The 24,355-nt window shown below is 39.6% G+C and overlaps 1 protein-coding gene across 1 annotated transcript in view; it reads left to right on the top strand.

Annotated features, from left to right (window-relative positions):
• Positions 1-5,863: 5,863 nt before the first annotated feature.
• Positions 5,864-24,355, top strand: part of LGR5 (leucine rich repeat containing G protein-coupled receptor 5) — a gene marked incomplete at both ends in the record, with an annotated part of 87,113 nt that continues 68,621 nt past the window's right edge. The window contains one exon of the mRNA XM_082279751.1: positions 5,864-6,081. Within this exon, the coding sequence (XP_082135877.1) occupies positions 5,864-6,081 (218 nt within the window). The remainder of the gene's footprint in view (positions 6,082-24,355) is intronic.

Raw genomic sequence — 24,355 nt, 5'->3', positions numbered from 1 at the left:
TTTTGCATGGCAGCTGATCCCAGAATGACTAAAGCTATTACAACCACCACAAAAAAGAAAAAGAAGTACAAAAAATATTATTGTGACCTCCTTCAAGCAACTACAAAACACTGTAATCACTCATTATACAGTATCATGCAAATATACTTCAAAACCACAGGAACCCCAGGGTGTTTGCCACACAGACACAGTGGGACAAGGAGGAAAGAATAGGACAGAATTTCTAAATTAAGAAATTACTCTATTCATGTGCATGGTAGGTATAAGCTCTTGTCTTTTACCCAGAGCAGAATGCAGATTAACACAGCACATACCAGACACAGAAATACAATATGCCCTTACACATACATACATATTCAAAGATTTGACATCTTACAAGAGTTTAAGGAAAACAAAAACAACCCTGCAACCCTCTGTGAACTGGAGTTAACTTCCTCACAGATGTGGAGGTACTGACTTTCCATCGGAGTGATGAACTTTTGTTGTATTAAGTAAAAAATATTTTGAAGACCTCCCTCAAAGTCCCACTGACAAACACCACAGAATGCAGAGGTCTCTGAAAATAGCTATAGTGCTAAAATGCACAGTAGTGCATTTCTAAACTTTTGGTTCTGACACCTGCTATTATGTGGAACAGGTAGTTACTGATTACTTTTGTGGGGTGGGAAAGTAGAGATCCAAGACTGCAATTCAGGAAACTGTCAATGGGATTTCCTCCACCACAGCATACCCTTCCAAAATTCACGTCCTTCTTTCAGTCCTTTCAGTGAAATATTTGAGCCCACTCAGCGTTGGGATTCAAACCTACTAGGTGATCTTCTGTCCATGAAAAAACAGGACAAATCAGTTCAGAGACCTGCTGCAACAATTTACTGACTATAAGAAGGCACGGTTAAGGCTACAATATAAACACCTGACTAGAGGAAGGCAACAGCTGATTTGACCTGCCTTGCTGCCACACTCCCAGTTCTGCACCTTTCTGAAGAAACTGTATCTTAGCTGTGGATGTGAATGTCTGGGGCTACAAGTGAGACAAACTTCGAATGTGCAGTTAGATGTATCTTGAGAAAATAAGACTTAGTGAGCCAAAAAGAAAGCTCTTGTCTGTTTTCAAAGTTTAGTTGTTCTGATAAAAATTTTGTTACTCATTTAATGCCTTACCATTCTTCATGCATCTTTAGGCATAACTTACATGTTCTCCTCTTTCTTCTTCTGGCTTTACCTGAGACATGCAAGGATAAGGTAACAGGCCAGTAAATGTTAGAGTCTGAAAGTTTCATTTAATGTAAAGTTTAAAGCACATCGTTTCCCTGTTGGTGAAATACTCACTTAACGCTTTTGCTGCCTGGCTGTGATTCTCTGAATGATGTCACATCCACCTCAACTCAAAATAATAGGAGGTTCTCTTCATATACCTCATTTTCACCCTAACACATGGATTTTATTTCCTAAACAGAGAATTGCTGTAACAATCAGCTTTCATTTCCTCCAAAAAAGGTTCAGTAAATCTGCAGCCCACATATTTACATTTTTCCCTTGTTTCTTTCCCAAATTTCTAACTATTAAAATGTGCCTGGGTAATCCTGACTTTTGCAGTAATGTTGCCAACTTTACAATCAGATATTTTCAGACTAAAAATAATGTTCCTGCCATCATTTGCTTCAAAATTATATGTATAAGCCAACTGTCACCTCATGAATTGTAACAGTAATAATACTTTTTTTCTATTTTTGTCCCTTCTTCCCAGAAGAAACTTGACTATTGAAGCATATTTCAAAAGAATCCAAGTAAATGTTAGCTGTCAGAGGTTTCACCTCAGTCCTACCGTCACACTGACTACAGAACTGCGGAGGGAGCCTGCAGCTAGATGGCAGTGTGCCAAACTAAAGAATCAATATGAAATTGACTATTTCTAATAATGTGTGACATAGTATGCCTTAAATAGCATGAAAAACAAAACAATCAAATCCATAATGATAAAATAAAATCTTCCACAAAACCATTTTCACTGAAAAGCTGTAGCCAGGTGGGAAATTGAGCCAGGGCACTGAAAAATCTTCTATTTCGTTCTGGTTCAAAGAGTGACTCTACCCTGACCATCCTCCATTTCAGGTACCAACTTCTATCACTATGTAAAACAGAAACAGTGCAATCTGCCTTGGTTTGAAGAACACTGTATGGCTTAATAAAGGGATGTAAATACTCATGTTAGCTCAAGGTCCTCCGCGAAACGGGACAGATAACATGATGCAAACGAATGTGAATATACACCAGTAGGCAAATGAACCCAGCTTATCAGTAGCCTTCTGTTCTGTCTATAAAAGCCTGTATAGTGATAAATCTTAAGGCATGACCCATTCTCCAAGGCTAGCTGGGATAAAAGGGCAAATCAGGCGCCATGGAAGGAGGAAAGGATCCTTCTGCTCACATCACTGGGCAGTTGCTGTACTGCTCTCCAGCAGAACAGCCTCAGGGCTGTGGAGCTGCACACTTGCCCACTGAACCCTTGCAATGTAAGGACTTCAACACATCCACTGAAGAATTAATTTCTTATCCCAATAGGCAAAAAAATAATTCCCACTGTGCACAGGATCTTTGTTTTCTCCACAGTCTAAACACACAGTTGTACTTACTGCCTTCTAGGAAACCACCCTTCCTCCATAGGCAGGAAAGGAAAAGACATGCTACAGTCAACTATAAACTATCTTGTCCTCTGCTGCTGTGCTTTTTACTTTGGCTCTGTATTGGACTTGCCTTAGTATTTAAACTAGCTGCTACCTTTGCTAGTCCAGGATCTGTTAACACTTCTGCTTTAAACTCCATTTTGGCTGGGACAACTGATCATTTCAGGATTAAGCATAATTTTCCATTGTCAAATGTCTTAGCCACACTTTTTAAAAATAATTCTATTCAGTTTAAGTTTACAAAACAGAAATAGCAGTGAATATTTTAGATAGACAGTTTTCTTTTTACAGTCCAATATTTTAAACACAAATTTCACATAAAGTCTGAAATCTGCCATGCTGTAATGATCTAAAATGATCTATTCATGTTAAATATATACACATTATATATAGATCTGCTGTGACATATGAATTGTGTGCTAAGAATATATAACACAACATACAATTTTGTTTACTTGTAGGTAACATTTCATAAAGATACCTTTGATACTGTTAGACCTTAGGCTGGAGCATCATCACATCATATATCATATTCAAAAGATAGGGGGTTTTCCCTGAGTATCAGGAGGACAGATTCAAGAGAGCATTCTGCTGAGATCCCTGAGGGATTTTATTTATTGCCTTGATGAAAGCCGAAGACCATTGATGGCTGTACCATGGATGTCACTTCAAGTGACCAGGACATTATGGTGAGATGTTAGAACCTGCAGGAAATCTGACAGTCCCAATAGCCTTTTGGAACAGTAACAGCACTTCCCAGAGACATTGCCAAACAGACCGTTTTTCCTTTTCCCTTTATGGAGAACCAGAGACCTACAAGAAATATGATAAGGAAAAAACTGTACAGCCTAGTTTAAAAGTACAAAGGTAGGAATGACCCATATCTGTTCCTACAAAATCCTTCTTTTAATCTTCAAGCTACTTTTCTTTCAAAAAATCTTTAAGTATAATTGTATAGAAGTACATTAAACATTTTAAAGAAGGTCACTAGCTCAACAAATGTATTTATGCAAAATAAACAACATACAGAGAAGGACTTTTACAGTTGAACCGTCACTACTAATTAATCTATATCTGTCTAACTTCAAGTATCTTGTGCAAGCTGATAAACCCTCAACAGAAAATGAAGAAACAATATACTCCTGGCTTTCTAGAACATAAAAATAAAGAAGTGTATAAAAGCCTCAGGTTACATAAAAACTGTTTCACTACACTTATGAAAAATATAAACTTATAGACGTGGGCAAAAGACAGCCAGAACTTTTGGGGAAAGAGGTCTCCTGGGCACATATCATGGCACCGAATGAAAAATCCTCTTCCTCGAGAATTTTTCTCTTCGGGCATTTCTCAAGGACGCCTTATGCTTTCAACCACTGTTGTTATTAGCTTAGGACAAGGTGATGCTTGGGGAAAAGTTTCACAGTGGCCCAGTAGGCCAAAACATTCTGGCCTGTCTAAGTAGCCAGACAGCAAATTCCTCTTTTATTATTTCAGATAAAAGTCTTGAGTTCAAGTCTGTAGTTCAGATCATACCAGAATGTGGTCCAGAGGTGAAAACAGGTGTTACAAACTGGGTAGAATATAAAAGCACATATTTTGCTGGCCTTTTCATTAGGCTTTCATTTCAGACTTAATTGTAGATTCAAAGAGTGTAGCAGAAAACCTTTAACTAATGTTCTCCAATGCAAATTGAGTAGCTGGACCAACAATTTAGTAACCAGTCTAAACAGGAATTGGGCCGGGACTGGGTTCTTAAACTCTCAGCTAGTCTCAAATCTGGAGCTTGTGGCCAACTTTGTTCACTCTGAAAATTGATTTGGAGGAAAAAGGTTTCAAAAAAACTTGCCATCCTCACCTTTACCTCACTCAGTCACAGAAGAGTAGCACTACCTAAAAAGAACTACCTAAGGAGAACTACATAAGTGCACTACCTAAGGAGAACCTCTAGCAAGAAGATGGGTGAGGAACATCTCAAGAGCTTTCAGTGGCAGCCTCACTGTGAACTCAGTTTCCATCAACAGCCAGTCTCCTTTAGAAAACTGTTGCCTGTTGGCAAGCCTGTGATTTGACCCTGTGGTGAGGGAAGCGAGTGGATCCCCATCATTGACCAGGAGCATGGTCCGCAGCTGGACCGTTGTCCAACTAAATAAGGCCTTAGAGTTTAGATCTCCCTAACAGCCCACTGGAGCACCCAAGCCTTTGTCCCATCTCCCCAGAGACCCACCCCTCACCCCATGGCCTCAGGACCTTACCCTCACTTCCACAACTGCCTGTTCTCCCACTTTCCAGAAATATCCACCACATGCATCCCTGCCCCGAGGGGACATTCCCCCTCAAGAAGAAAGGACTGAGAGGGGACCTCATTAATGTGTATAAATACCCCGACGCGGGGGAGGAAGTGGCAAGAAGGTGAAGCCGGGCTTTTCTCAGTGGTGCCAGCCACTAGGATACAAGGACACGCGCAGAAGTTGGACAATGCTCTTGCACATGGTGAGATTCTTGGGGTGTCCTGTGCAGAGCCAGGATTTGGCCTTGATGGTCCTGATGAGTCCCTTCCAACTCAGCTTATTCTATGGTGCTTTGGCTGTATGATGCACAGAAGTTCCACCTGATTATTCTTTACTGAGCGGGTGACCACGCATTGGAACAGGCTGTGGAGTCTCCCTCAGTGGAGGTACTCAGGAACCGCCTGGATGCCATCCTGCGCAGTGTGCTCCGGGATGACTGCTTGAGCAGGGAGGTTGGACCAGATGCCCCACTGCCGTCCCCTCCAGCCTGACCCACTGTGTGAATGTGTGAGATCACGGCCCGAGGCGAGGGCCGAGGCGCGGCCGCCGCCCGCACGGAGGGCTGGCGGAAGGCGGTGTTCCCCCGCTCCCTCCTCCCTCCTGCCCGCCGGGCCCGCGGCCGCCCCCGCCCGCCCGCCCGCTCTCTCGCACGGCGGCGCGGGCAGGGCCCGGCGCGCTACAGCGGGCAAGGCTGGGGCGGCGTCAGCGGGCGCGCGGTGCCGGCTCCAGGGCTTTAAAGCAGCGTGTAAGCTGAGATGCTACCACAGACAGCGGCGCGGCGGCGGCGGCCGCAGGAGCTCCTCGAGCCCAGACGGGCGCCCGCCTTTCGCCCCCGCCGCGCCGCGGGGCATGAGAGCGGCCGCCCCGCGGCTCTAGGTACCCCCGGGCCCCATGGCGACGTCCCGCGCTGCCCGCGCCCTCCCGCTGCTGCTGCTGCTGCTGCTGTGCCCGCCGGGGCTGCGGCGGGGGGCGCGGGGCGGCGCGCAGCGCCCGCGGGGCTGTCCGGCGCCGTGCCGCTGCGAGCTGGACGGAGTGCTGCTCCGCGCCGACTGCTCCGACCGCGGGCTCACCGCCGTGCCCGCCAACCTCAGCGTCTTCACCTCCTACCTGTAAGTGCGGGCGGGCCGGGCAGGGCGCGCCGGCGGCGGCGGGAGGGCTCGGGCCGGCCCCGGCGCTGACAGGCGGCGCTCCGTGCCCGGAGAGAACAGCCGACTTCAAATAAGTTTCTAATCGCTTTTTAATCAGCGGGCGCGTTGTAAAGGTTTATAGGTATCTGGCTATCGCGGTGCCCGGTCCGGCGCCCGGACGATCGCTGTGTGATGTGCCGTTTGAAGGGTAATTAAAAGGGATTGCAACAGCAGAAACTCGATGCGATCCGCGGGGTCGTTATCTTCACCTTTGCTTCCCGGGACAGGGCTTTGAACTGCGGCCGCTGCTGATTTAATCGTTAACAGATCTCCCCTCGGGTGGAGCAAAGGCGGTGAATAAAGCGCGCTCCCGGGAGGCGGGCAGCGCTCGGGGACCGGAGTGCCTGTGCCCAGATACAGGTGCCTGTGTCCAGATCCGTGCTCGGGCCGGCGCACCCCGCCCCTCCGGAGGCTCCCCCGGGCCTCGCAGTGCCCGTCTGACAGGGCATGCCCGCCGGGACGGGCTGCGGTGCTTGCGGACTGCGCTGTATCTCGGGCGCGCTGAGTTACAGCGTGTAGGGACAGAGCCGGCGAGAACGGAGAAACTTTGTATTAGCCAAAAAACCCACCCAAAACTGTGGTGAAACGTTCTTTGTTTCCTTATTTTTGGCTCAGTGTTCGTCGTTTTGCCTCTCGTGATTTCGTGTGTTGAAAGTGCTGGTGCTCTAAGTGTTCCTTTGGTGTTCTCCTTACTGATTCCATAGTTTTTTGTGGTTGCATGACCAGTAGGTTTATTTACTGCTTATTTTCATCTCCAGCATAAAGTATGCCTGTTTTGAACGTGTTTGTCCAGTCTCCGTATTTTGACATGCTGTTAACATGCTTGCTGCTATAGTTACTGTGAAGATGCTTTCACAGCGTTATGTGTGTGGGGTACTAAAGTGATCATTCTGAGCACACTTCTCTGTTAATACCATACTTCAAATGACATAAAACATATCTTACACCTGAAAAAATAAAGTAAGCTATAAATGGACTTCTAAGAGAAGTATAAACATGACAACATAGACAAGGTGGAAATTAAATGCAACCAACCGAATCTAAGTATATATTAGGGGAAACCCTAATTTAATGAAAATAGCATAAATTTATAAAGAAGATGAGCAGCTGAAAGACTTTTTTATGTATTATGCATGTAAATACTATTCTGAAATTTTTCTTGAGATCAGTTTTAGCTTATTTTATCAGAAACATTTCAAAGTCCAAGCTATTAATGATGTTAGGAGGCAGGAGTCAGCAGTTAGCATTCCTGAACAACCACTTACAGTAGAGCAAAACTTTGGCTATGTGTAATAAAGATACAATCCTTAAGAGACATACAAGGTCTGCCACTAGTTCCAAAAGTAGCAGGTCAGGATTTTGAGTATGCATAAGATACTATGTTTTCTGGTGCTTTGGAAAGCCATAAGCAGAAAGGTAGATAGTGATGGTATAAAGGTATACTTAAGCTGCACATATCCTGTGTTAAGGAGTAGAGACCCTAAATTCTTCATTGTTTGGAGGAATGCTAAAATGAGCAACATGAGATGATCTACTGTTTGACTATTTATGAAGAAGAAGACAGCATATGCATGATGATGTCAAAATACCATTGCTGGGGGTCTTCTGGCTCTGGTAACCTGCTTCTTGGGAGGATTGTGATCTAGTCTGCCCTTTTGTTTTTAAATCCTTCTGTCCTTCAGAAGGAATGTCTTTCTCCAGTCAAAAATCCTCTGTTGTTCAGTAACATACACCCTGAAGTGAAAAAATGTTATTTGGACAGGCAGACTTTTAAAAGACCGAGACTGCGTGCAGGCAGTATAAAGTATAAAACACTAGTTCATACACATAGGCAGCTACACTTACCGTTTCCAAATTCACAAGGTTGCTATCCTCGGATTGGTTAATTATTGCCTAATTATGCAGAATTGTAGCTCCTGCCTGCCTTCCGTAAAGAACTGTCAAGTCTCATTGTCTGTAGATGACTAAGCAATGGCAAATTTTTAAACATGCCTGCTTGTTACAGGCATGTTTGCCTCCCTGAGCTTGGTAATGGCCAACCAGCTGCTCCTTGATTATTCTCCTTTCTGTTTTGGGTTTTTTTTTCCCTAAAAAACCAAAAATGTCTCTTTCTGCTGTGAAAATTTTTACCCCTGATCAAAGCAGGAGATTAAAATTATGTACTCACATTTAATCTCTTTCCAGAAAAAAAAATCTTCTTTAGTCAATTCTGTTCTTGCACCGTAGATATATCTGACCAAAACCAGTGTGTAGTACTGCCTTGTATTAAGTTTGAGTTTTTAAAGCTTTGGGGATTTTTTCTAGATTTCTGACATTTTTACTTTAGTTTAACACTTGCATAGGAGAAAAAGGTAACTGTTTTCTTGGTGTGTACTGGAGATGGTGTGAAAAGCTGAAATGCTGAGGCCATTAAAGGTTTGTTTTATTTTAGGACAAATGTCTACAGAATATGATATATTATGGTGACTGAATTTTGCATGTACCATCATTTTTTTTATGATGGTGCTTTTGCAGCAGAGCTAAATGTACTCTACAGATGGACCTGCTACAATTTTCTCCATTCTCATTTATAATTCCAGGCAGCAATTCTTGCCTCCCATCAAAAATATTTTTATTTATGATTATGTGTCTTCTGTCATGAACTGTTAGACTTTTTAAGAACAGGCAAGGAGAATCTGTGAGTTTCTTTCCATTCCTTTTTCTTCATTTACTTTTAGGCTAAGTAATGTATTCAATGTATTCAAGGCAGCTCCTGTTGACATAAATGAGAATTCCATGTGCTGATGAAGGGCAGCACTGAGTCTCTTTTTCAAATTAAGAACAGGTCACTTTCCTATCAGTTCAGAGTGGAAAGAAGCAGCCAGAATCTACAGGTCTTTTGCACATGGGACCCTCATTAATTCTCAAACCAAACCCATGAGTAAGTGAAATATTGTTACTATTTGCTGTGATGCGGAAAACTGAAGTGGAGCAGGACTTGCTCAAAGTTAGAGGTAAAGCCAGTCATTAAAGAAAAAATGCTTTATCCTAACTCCATTGTTAACAGGCTTGTCGTTAATTACTCGTTAAAAATTGTGTAAAATCTGGAATCTCCTGTTCAAGAATATTTAGTTTTACAAGTGATGAAAACAGATTTTCTTTTCAGTCTTGTGTGGTGACAATATAGAAGACAGCACTTACAGATTTTGAGGTTCTTTGTTATGGGCCTGGACAATACAAAAAAGTAAATTTATTATAAATACTATGGCCGTCTAAAAATTCATATGTCGTGTTTGTGATCAAAACCTGTCAATGATAAGCAGAATGTTTGCAAAATATTGTCATCATAGACTGACAGTCATGCATGAATACAAATATAAATATTGCAGCATATTGCCTTTTACATTATAGTTTACTTTAAAGGTTTAAATTTAAGTACATTTTAAATATGTATGCTAACACTTCATGAAATATGATCCATATAATTTTTGATTTTTCATAGAAATAATTTATTAAGGAAAAATTTTTTCTCAAAACTTTAATAACATTGATATTATTACAGTAGAACCTATGAAGAAGAAATCAGTGCATATTATAAGGTTCCAAACTTGTCAGTCTTCAAGTAAATTTTGACCTTCCACTTTATTCATTGCTATACTATTGTATTTGATGATTACTATTCCTGTAGAGCACAGTCAAAACCCTTTAGGATATCTGAAAGTGTTTAAGACTACTAAACATAAAAAATGAAAAGAAAAAAAAAATACAATGAACCTGAGAGAAAAAATTACTTACTATTTTAAAGGTAAAGAAGTATGTTCCCAGAAATTGACAAAGCTTCTGAAATAAGAAATATAGTAATTTCTGTGACAGGAATACCCAGAATCATTAAGACCAACCCTTTGGGGTAAATTTGCACCCTTTTAGTCATTCTGATCTCACAGTGCAAACTCAAGTCTTGTCTGTGTCTTCATCAGAGGTATTTTAGGAATGACCATGGTTTTTCAAAGCAATCAAACAGCAGTGTATCTTCTTACAAAGAAGTGAGATTTATAAAGTCTCTCACACCTTCCAGACCCCCTGACAAGATTTAGGAGTGAAGTATTTCATAAAATGTGTGTCTTTTCTTAGAAAGTTCTTCTTTACATAGCTACAAACTTTATAGACCTTAAATTAACTGATTGTCATGTGGTTTCAGTTAGTAATCTGAATCTTGTCCTGATTGAGGATGGACATGCATCCAGGTTCTGGATTTAGAATTCAGTGCTAAATCTCCCTTTTGAAAAGGAAACATAGCATTTCCTCTCTACTTGTGGGGATAGCACATATGCAAAGGTGAAATATACACAGAGATAAATTAGAGGTAAACAAAAACTGTAGAAGTAACAAACTATGTAAAGTTCACATTTGACAGTTTTCAAGAGATTTGCTTTAAATTTCAAAACGTACTTTATCAAGTCAAAGTTAGTTTCTTTGAGAAAATTTGGATTGAAAATGTATTTTGAAGTGTCATTCTTCTCACTTGAGAATACAGTGCTAAAGATAACTCTTTACACTGCTTCCTAAAGAGCCTCTTGCTGCTCAGAGGAGAAAAAAAAAGGCTCTCACACATTACCTCCTTCCTTTAGCATTTGCTCTGTGGAAACACTGCATATATTGACAGGGAAAAGGAAGCTGTCTTTAAACTGGTAGAATATAAAGCGCTGACAGAGTGAAGGCACCTTCAATTTGGTTGGTATCTCAAGTGCATAGGACAATTGGCCGGGCAGAGGGAGCCTGACTCCAGCTGAGAACGTGTGCACCGGGCTGACCTTCCCAGTCAGCATGCCAGCGGAGATTAGACTTTCCTCAAGTGCTCCCTTGTTAACCCAGTCTTTCCTGCGATACCATTTGTCTTTCAAATGCTTAAAATTGCTACCAATTTTTCAGTAGTCCAGATCACTTTCTTTTATTCTGTTTGTTGGCCAAGATAATATTTCATCTGCATGTACTGCTTTCTTAATTCTCTGTTGGCTATTTAAATGGTCATGATTAAGACAATTTATGGTGTTTTCCCTGACTTCTTTACTTGAACTGTCTAGCAGATCTGATTCTTTTCCCAGTAAAAATCATGGTAAATAAGGTGTGGTTACTTTGGCTTCAAGTAAACTGATTGAAGGCAGGACGTGATGTGGTGTTTTTGACATACCAGAACAGCTTTAGACTTCACTTAGAAGAAAATACCCTAACATCTTTTAAAAAAATAAGATGTGATCAAAGCATGCTTGCTCCTCAGAGATTTAGCAATTCATGTGGCAAATCCATATGCTATACGCTCTGTACTGTTGGCTGAGAAAACCTGAGAATCTCCTGTACAATTTTACTGATCAGATGAGAGAAATTTATTGCCTGGAGAATTATAAAAGAAATAAGTGTGGTTGGGGAGGGGTAGGGTCTGAAATTATGTTGCTGACACTTGTTGAAGGAGTGCTACCTCCTTCTATCTTTCGGAATTGAGGTTTAAATATGAAATGTACAAAACTAACATAGTGAACTGTTTCAGCTGTATAGGACAGCAGCTCGTGGTACCCTGACATAGTCCTTGTGCTTTTTTTTTTTCCCTGAAAGTCTACAGGGATTAGCTTGTTATTTTTTAACTGGAGACCTTAGAATGAATATTAAAGCAGCAGTGCCCAAATAAAATACTGTCCTGGAATGTCTTTGCCATTTAGATGAAAAAGACCCCCAGCCAGCTCGTAATATACTAAGCACCAGCAATTCCTGGAACTCTAAGCAGGAATGCAGTGGGATTACAGTGCAAGTCCCCAGGAACTAGTGCAGTTTTATATGGCTTTGCTGGGACAGTACATTCTGTATCACCTTCCAGTTTTCTTATTTTGCTGTGTTTTATTAATTTTTATCTATGAGCTTTGGGTTTTGGAGGCCGTGGCCACGGTACTGAGATCATTCCCTGAAAAGACAAGTTATATTTTCATGTCTAGTGCAAAAAATAATTAATCTGAAGTGCAGTGTTATCCAACAATGATAATTATAATAATCAGCCACTCTCAAACTGAGATTTTATTGGTAACAAATGGGCTCTTAGTTTGGGTCCAATTGTATGATTTGGCTTCAGTCCTGCAAATACTTATCCAGATACTTAACTCTACTGTCAGGAATGGTTCCATGGAAATCACATGTGCAAATGTTTGTTGATCAAGGCCTTTGGTAATTCTAAAACAATTATCCGTTTCCCAAGTATCAGTTCATTTGTGGGGAGTAGTTTCATTAAGCTGTTCTGCTCCACTGTCTCATTGCACAGCCTAAAGCATCATGTATATCATAAATAATTTAATACAATTTTTTTTCAAAAATTTTCAAAATCTTACACTGATTTGAATTTAGTTTTATCTGGACTGCACTGTCTTCCAACAGTATGAAGTTATGTAGTTGCAGTGAAATAATTTTAAGGACATATTTTGGTTAAAAATTGCTAAAACATTTTGCATTATATTTTAGAAGTAGAGTCAGTTTTGTACAGGTGATATGATATGGTGTGCATGTAGATGTGTGTGTATAGACAGACTTTGGACAAATTAAAGAAAGAATCTATCCGTCTAAAGCAGCACAAACAGCTATACCTCCCACCACACAAAATCTCTCCCCTCTTTTGATGGAACTTGATTAAATGATTTCCTTTTTATTGAGAGTAATCATGCTTAGTGAAATTATTATACTTAAGCATTAATTACTTAAGTAATGCAGAAGTAGTTTTTGGATTGGGACTTAATGTGTATGATTGTGAATAAACTTAACCCTTTTTTTTTGTGCTTGTGTCATACAGATTTTCCCATGAAAAGTGTACAATAATTTGATACTGATATTTATGAAGGGGGAGTGGGAGGTAGAAGAGTAAAGCTGATGTTTGGTACTACTACTTCTCTTGGGGTTTTGTTTTTTGTTTTTGTTTTTTTTTCTGTTAGTTTCTTTACCTAACACTTCAGCCCGCTTTGTTTGAGGATAGAACAGTTAATGCACCGATATTACACAGAAATAGGACTTTTCCTAGCCCTTGTTTCTGCAGCGGTAGGCATCTTATGATGCCAATTAAACCATGTCTTCTGGATCCTGTGATAATAAAAATGCTAGTGTAAGTGAATGAAAGAACAGATGTGAGGTGATGTCAGCATCAAGGGAAGTGTAGCTGCACTGATTTGGCATTCACTGAGTTTGTAAATGAGTCTCTGTGTACCCTGAGGGGAGGAGTAGGTCATAGCTGGCAAAGGAAGCAATAAGATGAAACAAAGCTCTCTCTCATCCACAATTGAAAGTTACCTTTTCTGAACCACCTTGATGAGTAACTTGCCTTTGAGCTTGATCCTTAATCAGCTTGGTGTGGAGGCTGCCTCAGAAATCAAATATTTCTCCTGTTGGTCTCGCAGATGATGAGGTTGCATTTATGTTTGTGGTGGAGGGCGAGACCAAGTTCTCCAGTGTCCAGAAATAATATTCATCCTTCTGAAGGCATAGAAACCAAAGTTTCTTGAACACCCTGATTCACCGAGATTGTCATTTTGGAAGCATGAGAAAAGGGCAGAAACTGCTTCTGGGAACAGGGACTATTACCAGTTAGCCATAACTGGGATTCAGGTAGTGAGACCTTTAAGTTCTGCTCCTGGATATAGTAATTTACAAATTCAAGTAAATCATGCAACTTTTCTCTAGTCTTATTCTACATATGTGGTGGCTGGGACAACTACCTACGTCTGAACTTGACTAATTTGGTAGTAGCTGGAAAAAGCTGGAGATTGGCAGATTGAGTACTTAATTAGATGCTAATTATGAGTATGACATGGTAAAATAGGGGAAATCCCAAGAAATTTTCTTCTCTTAACAAGGATGTATGTTTGCCTTGCTGTTTTGCTCCTGGCTGTCTATGTGAGCTGAACTCTGTGATACATAAGATTCTTATTGGAATGACTAAAGTCTCTGCAGGCATCTGAGAGTAATATTTGACCTGCTGACAAGAAAATACAGGATCCATATGCTTGGTGCTATATGGAAGTATTGCCTGCGCTTATGCCGAAGTTGTGCAAAGACAAGGATTTGGAAGCAATCCAAAAGAGGTGCAGGTTCAACCTTGTGACCTGACAAGGGTCTCAGAGAGAACATTCCTGTCCTAGAGTGTCCCTGCATAAAGTGTTGCTGTATTGACTGTAACCTGCAACAGGCACACACAATTACAGGAAGGTTAACAGAGCAACAAAACGTACCTGGGGAGCAAAGAGAAAGCAGGTTGCTTGGGAATCTGCCTATGTCAGTGCCATAGAGTAGTGAAATGTACCTCTCCTCAGGCAGCTTAACCAACTTTAAACATTTTAAATCCTCAGGAGAAGTGGCACTCTAGTCTAGCACTGAATTCTAAATTCAAATTTGTGCCATGTGTATGCAGTAAGACTTTGTAGCGTAGTTACTGTGGTAGAGTTATTATCAGAAACATTTGTTTCTTTAGTGGAGATAAGACCTGAGGATATAGGTGTGGTGTGGTGAAGAGTAAGGATGTGCAGTACTCCTGATAGTGTTTTTAAAACTTGAGCATGAGGCACTGTGGAAGAGTAACTGGTAGCGGGAAAAGGGGTTTCATGTGGTCTTTTTTAAGCCTCGCACTGAAAAGGGACAATGTGAAAGCTCTTGATCAGAGAATAGCATCTGGGAAGACTGTGAGTTCCCCAGCATATGGAGGCTTCACGTTGCCTCTTACCTGTTGCCTGCACATATGTAAAGTAGCGTGAACTGTCAAGTGCCAGAAGTTTACTTCCTTCTGGCCAAGACAGAAGATGTGAGAAGAAAGACCAGAACAAGCACTTTGGAACATCCTAACTGCCTGAAGGCCAGAGACAGTACAGAACATAGCTAAACACATTCTTGATATCTTGATGTACATGTTTTTAGAATAAAAAAATATTTACTGAATATGCACTATGATCTCAGAAATGCTTGTTAGCCCTCAGCCTTGTTGAACAGCACCCGGGCTAGCCTCATTTTCTTCTTATCGGAAGCCCTGTCTGCTCCCAGGAACTAGTTCTGTCTAATGAGCTCCTGTTTTTTAATGAACAGCCATGGAAATTTATTTTTCTTGCTTGAATGACAATCCAAGTGGAACAACATTTTTGTTATCAAACTTTCAAAGGAAGTTACCGACCCGAATTGTGACCACGATGGAAAATTACTGTGACTAAAGCCAACTCCTTGCGACCCTATAAACAGCAGTCCTAAGTGAGACCCTTTGAGCTCTCCTGGTTCACCAGGAATCTCCCTCTGAGTGGGACACCTCTCAAAGCCAGCAAACTCTCAAGTTTGCTATACTTGTAGGATCACTGCCAAATGCCGCCCATGGAACCTGGGTCAATATCCCCACTCCTTGAGACTCAAACCTTCACCCGTAGAGAAGATGCAGTGGCATCTGATATGAGTACTGCACTTAAAGGGGAATTTTTCACAGATCAATACCTTGTACATGCTCCTTTAGGTGTTCATGTGTGTGAGTGTGACTATGCTGTAGCAAATGTGCTGCAAATGTTTCTTAGATTTTTAAGTAGGTTAGATTCATAAGGTAGCTCTATAATGGAGGTGCTATTGCGCTTTTAGTAAATTCTATTGAATCTTTTGATAAATTGTCTAAATTAGGCTACTGGTTAAGTGCTGCTAAGTTTAAGTGTGGTTAAAATCTTTAGGCATAAGACATTGATCAAGTCTAGGGCTCGGTTAGATTTCAGTCTGATTTTTTTCTGGGTGCTTTAATCTCTGTGTGTAAGTAGTAGAGTGAACCTTGCCAATGAGCTCTGTCACACTTTAATATTAAACCTGCTTTTGCCAGTGATTCTTTGAGCAACCTAAGACACCTACAGATCCATCTCCACGTGCTATTCCATGTATGTAAATTAGTAGATTTATGCCAAGGAAGACTTCACGTAGTTTCTGCTGTGCTTATACTAATGGAACTAACTTAAGTGTGTGGAATTGGTACTGCTAAAAAAAATTGAACTTGAAAAATTCGAAGATTTTTGAAAAGTATCAGTGAATATAATTCAATCTAGGAATCTGCTTTGGTTTTAAAATGCCAACTCTTGACAGAAAAGCTTCTATTATGTCATTAGTATGCACAGTGTCTGTCTTTCTGAAATAAATAAAAGTCAATTTTTTCTTTAGAAAAAAGATTTTAGGCATACAAACAAGTGATCATTATTATTCCCTTGTTTGCATCAGGATGCAGACTCTGGCAGGTGAGTTGTGTTGTGTCAGGGAGTTGTGTCAATTCTACAGATTTTGCAGGAGTTTGAGGAAGGAAGGAATTTCTTTTGGTTTTCAGTCCTTTTGTGGCCATTGTTGATAGCATTCAGTGAACAGAGCAACAGTTTTTTTGGAGGATGCTTACACAGCACTGTGGTACATTCATTCCACTTATCATAGGCAGAAACAACTGTCTTACCAAATAGAGTTATCAAAATCACATTTCTGAACATACTGGTGCCTCAGCTGTTCTGCCTTCAATGGCTGTCTCTGGTCAATTTGTGAAGAATCCTGTAAACCTGAAGCCAGATGTGGTCTGTTTTCTACATTTGTCATCAATCATGGACACGGCATCTTGTAGTCATGCAGCTCTATGTTCCTGCCTGTCTTTCCATAATGCAGTGCGGGACGAGCATCAGATTTCACAAGGAATTTGTAATATCCAGATTTACTGGATGGTATTATTTGCAGTGTTGTATCTCTGTGTGGGAAGTCTCTAAGGAAATGCTGCCCGCTCTCAATGTGCTGCTAGTTTAATCCCTTCTGATAAGGGTTTGTGAAAACTAATTATGAGGCAGTTTAGTTCCCAATGAAGCTAGAACTGAAACTCCTTTCAGTCATGTGGGTTGGACCCCTGGTATGTCAGAGTTTGTTTTATTGTAGAGGATTCTGTTGGTATGAGTCTAATCTAAGGGAAATTACTCACTCTTTATGCAAATATCTTCGTATGTTGAGTACACAAGCAGATATTTTTTTAGTATTTGGTGAATGAGTAATTACCTAAGTAGCAATTATAGTAATTAATTGTTAATGACATTCATTAGAGGTTTGGATTATCTTAGCATGAAGAGCTTCCATTAAGTTGTGTTCACCGTTTTCATAAAGCAGTACTAAGGTGGTTGTTCAATAATGACCAAATGAAAGTAAGAAATCTGTGTATCATCATGTAACTATGAATTTGGTAAATGGATGGATGTCCCAGCCACAGGAGAATTATAACAGAAAGACATAAAGGAAAAAAAATACACCTTACCAGCAAAACATTATATCTGTGTTCTTTCAGTTAGTAATATCACTGCTAGTATTAAAGATAAATGTTTTTTCTCTATCTGTAAAATGGTGTTGCTTATCAGAAAAAAATTCCAGAAATTAAAAGGCTTAGTAATTTAACATTTATTAGCAGGTTTAGACATTAACTGAGTGTTCCTCTGTGCTGCTGAGTCTGTTTACAATGAATGCCTTGGGCCAGCACTAACCCATGGGACACTAGAAGATGGGTCTAAGAAGTGGACCAAGCAACTGGTGTATCTGTATGCTGTTTAACTCTCGGAGCAGCTCCTGGCTCATTGGGCAAACTGAAGTCTTCAGGCAGAGTGAGAAGTAAATGCCCAAGTCAGTTCCCTCAGGTGCAATTACAGCAGGCCTGTTGCTCCTGCAGTGACCCTGGATGCACTTTGGGAATGCACAGTCCGAGGCTGTGCAAGATGACCTGAAACAAACAGGGCTGGCACGAAGTGGAAGAATGACAAAGGACAAAGGGAGTTCAAAATTTTTCTTTATACACTATGGCACAATTATTGATGAAGTCAAAAAATGAAGTGGAATTTCTCAGCAGTTAAAGTACGAGATAGAAGCTTTGAAATTGCATCATAAGATGATTCTGCAGTGCTGCTTCAGAGCATTTAATTCCTGAGTTAGTATTTAAATGATGTACTATATATATGTTTTCACTTCTAGTTAAAAAAGACATTTTGAGTATTTTGTTCCGTGTTGGGGGAAGTATAGTGAAAGAACTATGCACAGAGATTGATTTCAGTAACACAGGGTTTTAAAAGTGGAGAAAGAAACCCGAACAACATTCAGATATTTATGTTCCTTTTAATGTCATCATCCACCAAAATAGATAATGCAGGTCATGTAAAATCAAGAGTTATTTCCTGTGAATATTGATTTTATTTCTTTCTTTGTCATAATAATCTTGTTCATGCAGTTGTCTCTGACTGCCAGTTTTAGTAAAAATACGTAATTAAATGTTTTGGTAGGCTAGGTGATGGTTAGGTTTGCTGATGGCATGACATCATAAACTAACTTTAAAATTATTATCAAGCACTCAGAGAATAAATTGTATTAACAAAATATTTTGAGTATTAACATTAATTAACGTGAGACACAATATTGATGGATTAAAATTCAAACTGGGCAAATGAAAGTGCACGTTAGAGCAATGGAATAATATCTTTAAACATATGACATTAAATAGACCTGCAGTTTTCTATTAATAGATTGCTGCTGGAGAGAAACAAGTCTGGGATGTCGCTGGGTAAGTATATACATAAGGCTGAGTGATATTAAAATGAATAAAAGGTTGATTACCAGTTTGAATACCTGTTCTGTCCCTCGTGCTGCTCTATTAGTATTTCACAGAACACGTGATGCCATTGACTGTGCTAATTACTGAGAAAAAATCAGTAAGGGATATTGGAGTAGAGTTCATGCTGCTTCTAAAATTCAGGAGCAGGGGTGGCTAGAGGTATATTTTTCTATTTTAAAATACTTTCCTTTGTAGGTTACTTAAGACAGCAATACAGCTCACAAAGAAAGGCTTCTTAGAAAAGCGGTCAGCTCATGTATATATAGGGAATTGTTCCACTAGTTGGAACTGTCAGGCAGAGAATGTAACATGTCTTTGTCTGGCTTCTGAGGAGGTTTGCCATATACCACTGTCCTGTCTCAAGAGAGCTACTTAGAGGTGAATGAGGACTGTTCAGACTGATCCACTCTTCCTCAGTTCTGTTAAAAATGATGGTCTGTCGGAACTGTGAGTTTAGTTTAGTAGTTCAAATCATTGGCTTTTCTTGGATCTTTAAAGAAATTACATTTATGTTCTTAAACTTTCACATGAAGAAGGCATGACAATGTAACTACAAGCTTTGCTAGTTCTAAGAAAAGCTTGCCAGTAAAATTATTTGATTTATTTTACATATTCCAATTGTAGGCTAATGCCAATGTGTGCATCTTCAGGGTAATGATTTCAGCCACAGTGCTTCTCTATAGTGCAGTGCCTCCACATGGTCTTTAAATCCTACCTTTCAAGTGTTAAATATGTTAAGGTATAAAACTTAGTGTATCTTTTTCTCATTATCTGAATCCTTCATTCCAAGGGGGAAATACTACTCAGCTGTACATTAAATTTTCCTTGGATGCCAAGATAATCTGTGTTCATGGGAGTCTGGCAGTTACATTATTTTGGATACAGCTGTTGACCTAGCTGGTTTGTGTCTGGAAGTGATGCCATGAAGATTTTTTGCCTTTTCTTTTATACCCCTGTTACACCTTTCTTCCAGCTTCTGTATTCTTTGTGCTTTTTGCCTACATTCTTGGACTTGTTTGTCAAGCTGAGAGACTAAACATTTTAGAAGCTTCCTAGTTAGGGATCAGTGTGCCCCAGACCCCAAGGTCCTCTCCAGAACACATTCTGTGAACTAAGATAGAACCATCCAGGGGAAGGCTCCTTGGGGAGGGGAGCTCACTCGAGCCTCTCATTGGGGAATCTTTGATAGATCTGCTAATTAGTAAAACCTATAATGTTATACCAGATCTTTTGGGGGTGTGCATTGCGGTGGGCATTGAGGTGCACTTGACCTAGACGTGTGCACCTAAGGATCCTTAAAACAAATACCAAGGTAAAATCCCTTTTCCCCTTCTAACCGTGTATGACTCTTGATTTTAAGACCAGGAAAAGGCATCAGAAGGAAAGACATATTGTGTTGTGACTGGGGTGACATCAGGCAATCAGCTGTGGAGACTATTACCTCCATATCTTCTGCTCAGTGCCTGGTCCCTTCCTAGTATGTCTGTGTTTGCCATCTGCATCTCTAAGTGCCGACACAGCTTTTAAGACCTTTATCCATCCATCTTTATTGCCCTACACCAGAAAACAAAGCTTTTTCAAGCTTCTTAGACTACTATTCCAGATCTAGGAAGAGACTTTTCCTAAGATTTCTGTAGCTATTGAATCTGAATTACGTCTCTTTTTTTCAGACATAACCTGATAAGATAAAGAAGACTATTTCTTTTCTAAGTTGTGCTTGTTGCAATACATAGAGATATTGTATGTGCCTGTATACAGGCTAGGAAAGAGCTTCTTGGCATATGTTTGAGCCTTATAATATTTATGATGTTGTATGCTCTTATGGTAAGTTGTTTGGGATTTTTAAAATGCCTTTAAATTAAAGTTCTCAAAATAAGTAGTGAATGTCTAGTGAATACATTTTTTAATAAAAATTATTTACTTACCAAAATGAAAAAAAATACAGAGTAGTTGAAATCAGTGCCACCATTGCAGAAGCTGCCTTTGAGAGCCAATTTGTTCTCTGCTCTAATTACTCTGCCTGAAAGGACAGCAGAATGAAGACACTGTGGACATGTAGGGTTCAGTCCAAAGATTGTACTTGAGGGTATGTAATGAAATCTTACAACATTAGTGCTTTAGTGAAAGAGGGCAGGAATAGCTTGATTTGTATGCTTTATTTGCTAATAGGTTTAATCTATACGCTTTCAGTCCCATGAACACAGAATTTCATCATTCAAAAGCAGAAGAAACCAAAATGGGCTATTTCTCCAAGCTGTGAAAGGAAACAGATTTAGGACTGGCTAGATCTGTGAGGAAAAACAACTTAGAAAAAGTAGAGCACCAAAAGTGAACTTCCAAGGTGCCAGCATGTGTGCTGACTCCTGAGAGCCCTGGCTCAAGCACAGTTGATGATTTTGCTTAGCAGGGCAGGGCACTGGGAAAAGAACTTGCTTTCTGCAGCAAAATTCTGTGTGTACGAGTTGCTTGTCTTTGCTAGTTAAGTTTCTGACTTCACAGAAGTAGTAGAAGACAGTGCTCAAAATTTTCTGGAAGATTGGAGTTGGAATAGGAAACTCAGGAAAAAATGTGCTTCCATATTAAGAGTCCCTCTGAAACAGAGATGTGTTTAGGTGTCCATACTGGCCTTTCCCTCCCCTTGGAGCCAGTTGTTCCCACCCTCCTGCTCTAGGCTCCACGTCTTTCAGCTGCACTGACTCAGCTCTGTTGGACTGTGCTCCTAATCAGTTCTGTGAAATAATCTAGTTTAAAAAGAAACACATGTCTGGTTGAAAAGTATGTATCTCATTTCACTGATATGCTTTAGAATGTAGCCACAGAAGCAGCCAAACCAGCAAGGCTGAAGGGACAGGGACAACAGATTGGGAGTTCAGTGAGCAGATGAAGGGGATCAGAAAGCTTTTCAAGTGCCCTTGCACCACTGCAGATTCCTGTGCAAAAATGATCTTACAGAAAACCATAAGGTTGGGATTTTCTTATCCTTGGTTTAGTTGTAGTCGTGTGCCCGTTAGCAAAAGTCTTTTCCCTTGATTAATTTGTTAGAGTTGATGAACAGTATTTTGTAAAAATTTCATTGGCGATGCTTATAACAGACACAGTATAAATTCTTTAGAGTATTGCAGATGAATCTAGAATTCAGGAAAACTGAGCAGCTAAACATTTGTAGAGAATCTGAGTTCATTTACAGTGCTTCAATTTAGTAGTCAACCGAGAGAAATATTTTCACGCAGACTTAGCTCTATAAGTCACAGCTCTTGAATATGTGAGTCTAGAAATTGTGAAGTATATACACCAAATTTCATATATATACACACAGATAATTCCAAAATAATGACTGGGGAAAAAACTTTTCCCTAAATAAGAAAAAAAATCCTCTTTATTCCATATTGAAGTATGGGAAAAACATTTTTGTCATCCTCATGGCAAACTTCACCCCATATATATATATATAGAGAGAGAGAGAGAGAGAGAGATAGAGATAGAGATATATATAATTAGCCTAAAGAGCACACAAGGCCATGTCTAAGAAAGTGAAAGATTAATCAGATATGACCTTACAGTTGAAAATGTCATCTTGCTCTGAAAAAGCCATGAAATATATCATCCAGAACAAATTATTAACGTAATAATAATTATTAAACCTGTAGAAAGAAGTATGGCTTGTGTGTATATGCTCGACATCCTGCTACAAAAATAATTTCATTCCTTTGGATACCATAGCACTATTATAATACAATAACAGAACAAAAGCATTTTAAGAAGTGATTGCAGCAGCCAGATTCAAATATATTTGCTGGTTTTACCAAATTCCATATGCAGAAAGGGAATATTCTCTTCTTTCTTCCAGGTGCCGTTGCTCGCTGTTGAAAATCAACCAAATTCTGCATCCACGACCAATGCTCAACAAATAAAAATACCACAATCAACCAAATTAATAGGTTATCATCTCATATTATCACTTTACCAAAAAAACAAAAAGGCAAACATGTTTGCTTTTAAAAAAAAAAAAACCACATAAATCTTCCAATTTTGTGGTTTGCTTTTCTAAAATTCAGGAATGTGAGAAATGGTACACTTGGGGCACTAAAGAAATGTACCTTTATAACTGAATCATCTCATTGTGAGTCTCTTACAGTAGCCAGAAACTGCACTTACATGAGACATACAGCATGACATCATTCATCAGAACTGCTTTTTTTTTTTGCTAAGATTTGTATTTCAACATTTTCAAGACTGTTCTGTATTTCTGGATTATCAAGTATCTAAACCCTCAGATACATTTTAGAATCACCCTTAACATTTTAAGAAGCTATGTTAACCAGGTAAGTAGGGCTGTATTTTAGACTCTTATTTCTCTTATGTGGTGTTTAAGGCAAAGAAAACTTACATATACTTCTGTAAAAAGTGTTTATTAAAATGGACTTTGTTTTACGGTTTAGAAAACTCTGCAGGTAGCCTTAAGAGCCTGCTCGATTCATTATCATTAAATCAACAACCAGATCTTCTTTCTGCCATTCCCTGGCAGGATTAATAGATTTTGGTGTGATTTGTGTGTTTAACAGTGAAAGCTCTTGCTGGGTAAGCTAGCAAGCTTGACTAATTCTCAGTTGTGCTAACTTCATAAACCTATTTTAAGGTTTTAACTTTGGCTAAAGATTAAAGATAGTGACACATGCTGCTGCATTTGAATATATCTAACATCATCATGGTTATTAAGTGTAACTAAGACGTCAAATTTATATTGTATGGTACACACAAATATATGTATGTTACAGATATTTTTCAACATTTTGGGGTTTAAAGTAGATTCCACAAAACTATCGATGTACTAATATTAAAACACTTGCATATATTTAAATGCTTGAAATATTAAATGATACTTTTTAATTGCAGAATTACTAAACTCTGTAACAGGAACAGATCATTAGTATTTCAAAATAACTTACACCTGAATAGAAAAATGAACAATTATTATTTTATTTGATCTAAAGCTGGTTTGCCCAGCAAACCAGTTTTAACCCATCAAGCATTCCAGTTTCTATCGTTTTTTTCACCCTTCCAGACAATCCTAGAATCAGTATTCAGAAAAGCCTGAAGAAAGGAGAAAAGAGAGGAAAAAATATTTTCAGCCTGTCTGACAAGACTACATAAAAAGCTTGTGATCAAAGGATCTTAAATACATGTTACTGGTGTGACAAACAACATTTTTGTCCCTTTATTAGATTTATTTTCCTTCTGAAAACTGGAATGGCCAGAGTATAGTTTGTGAAAGAAAGCTGGCAGGGTTGTATTCTTTGATTCCTAATTAACACCTTCAGTCTCAAAAGAGAACTAACAGAAATACCATAAAATGTTGCAGCTGCATTGTTATTCCGCTTGGTTGGTTTGTTAAAAGTCGGCTGGGCATTGGCAGCTGCAATAAAGGAAAAGCTCAATGGGTGTTTTGTATTGTGCCCACTGAAGTGAAAGAAGGCAACCATTTTATTTTCAAATGGGCAGCTGCATAGTGATGTTTAAATGGAGCTAAATGTGAGATTTACTGTTAATTTATAGTAATTGGTTATAAATAAAGTAGCA

The sequence above is a fragment of the Coloeus monedula genome (genome assembly GCF_965178545.1).
Source record: "Coloeus monedula genome assembly, chromosome: 4".
Lineage (NCBI taxonomy): Eukaryota > Metazoa > Chordata > Aves > Passeriformes > Corvidae > Coloeus > Coloeus monedula.
This window is presented reverse-complemented; position numbering and strand designations above follow the sequence as displayed.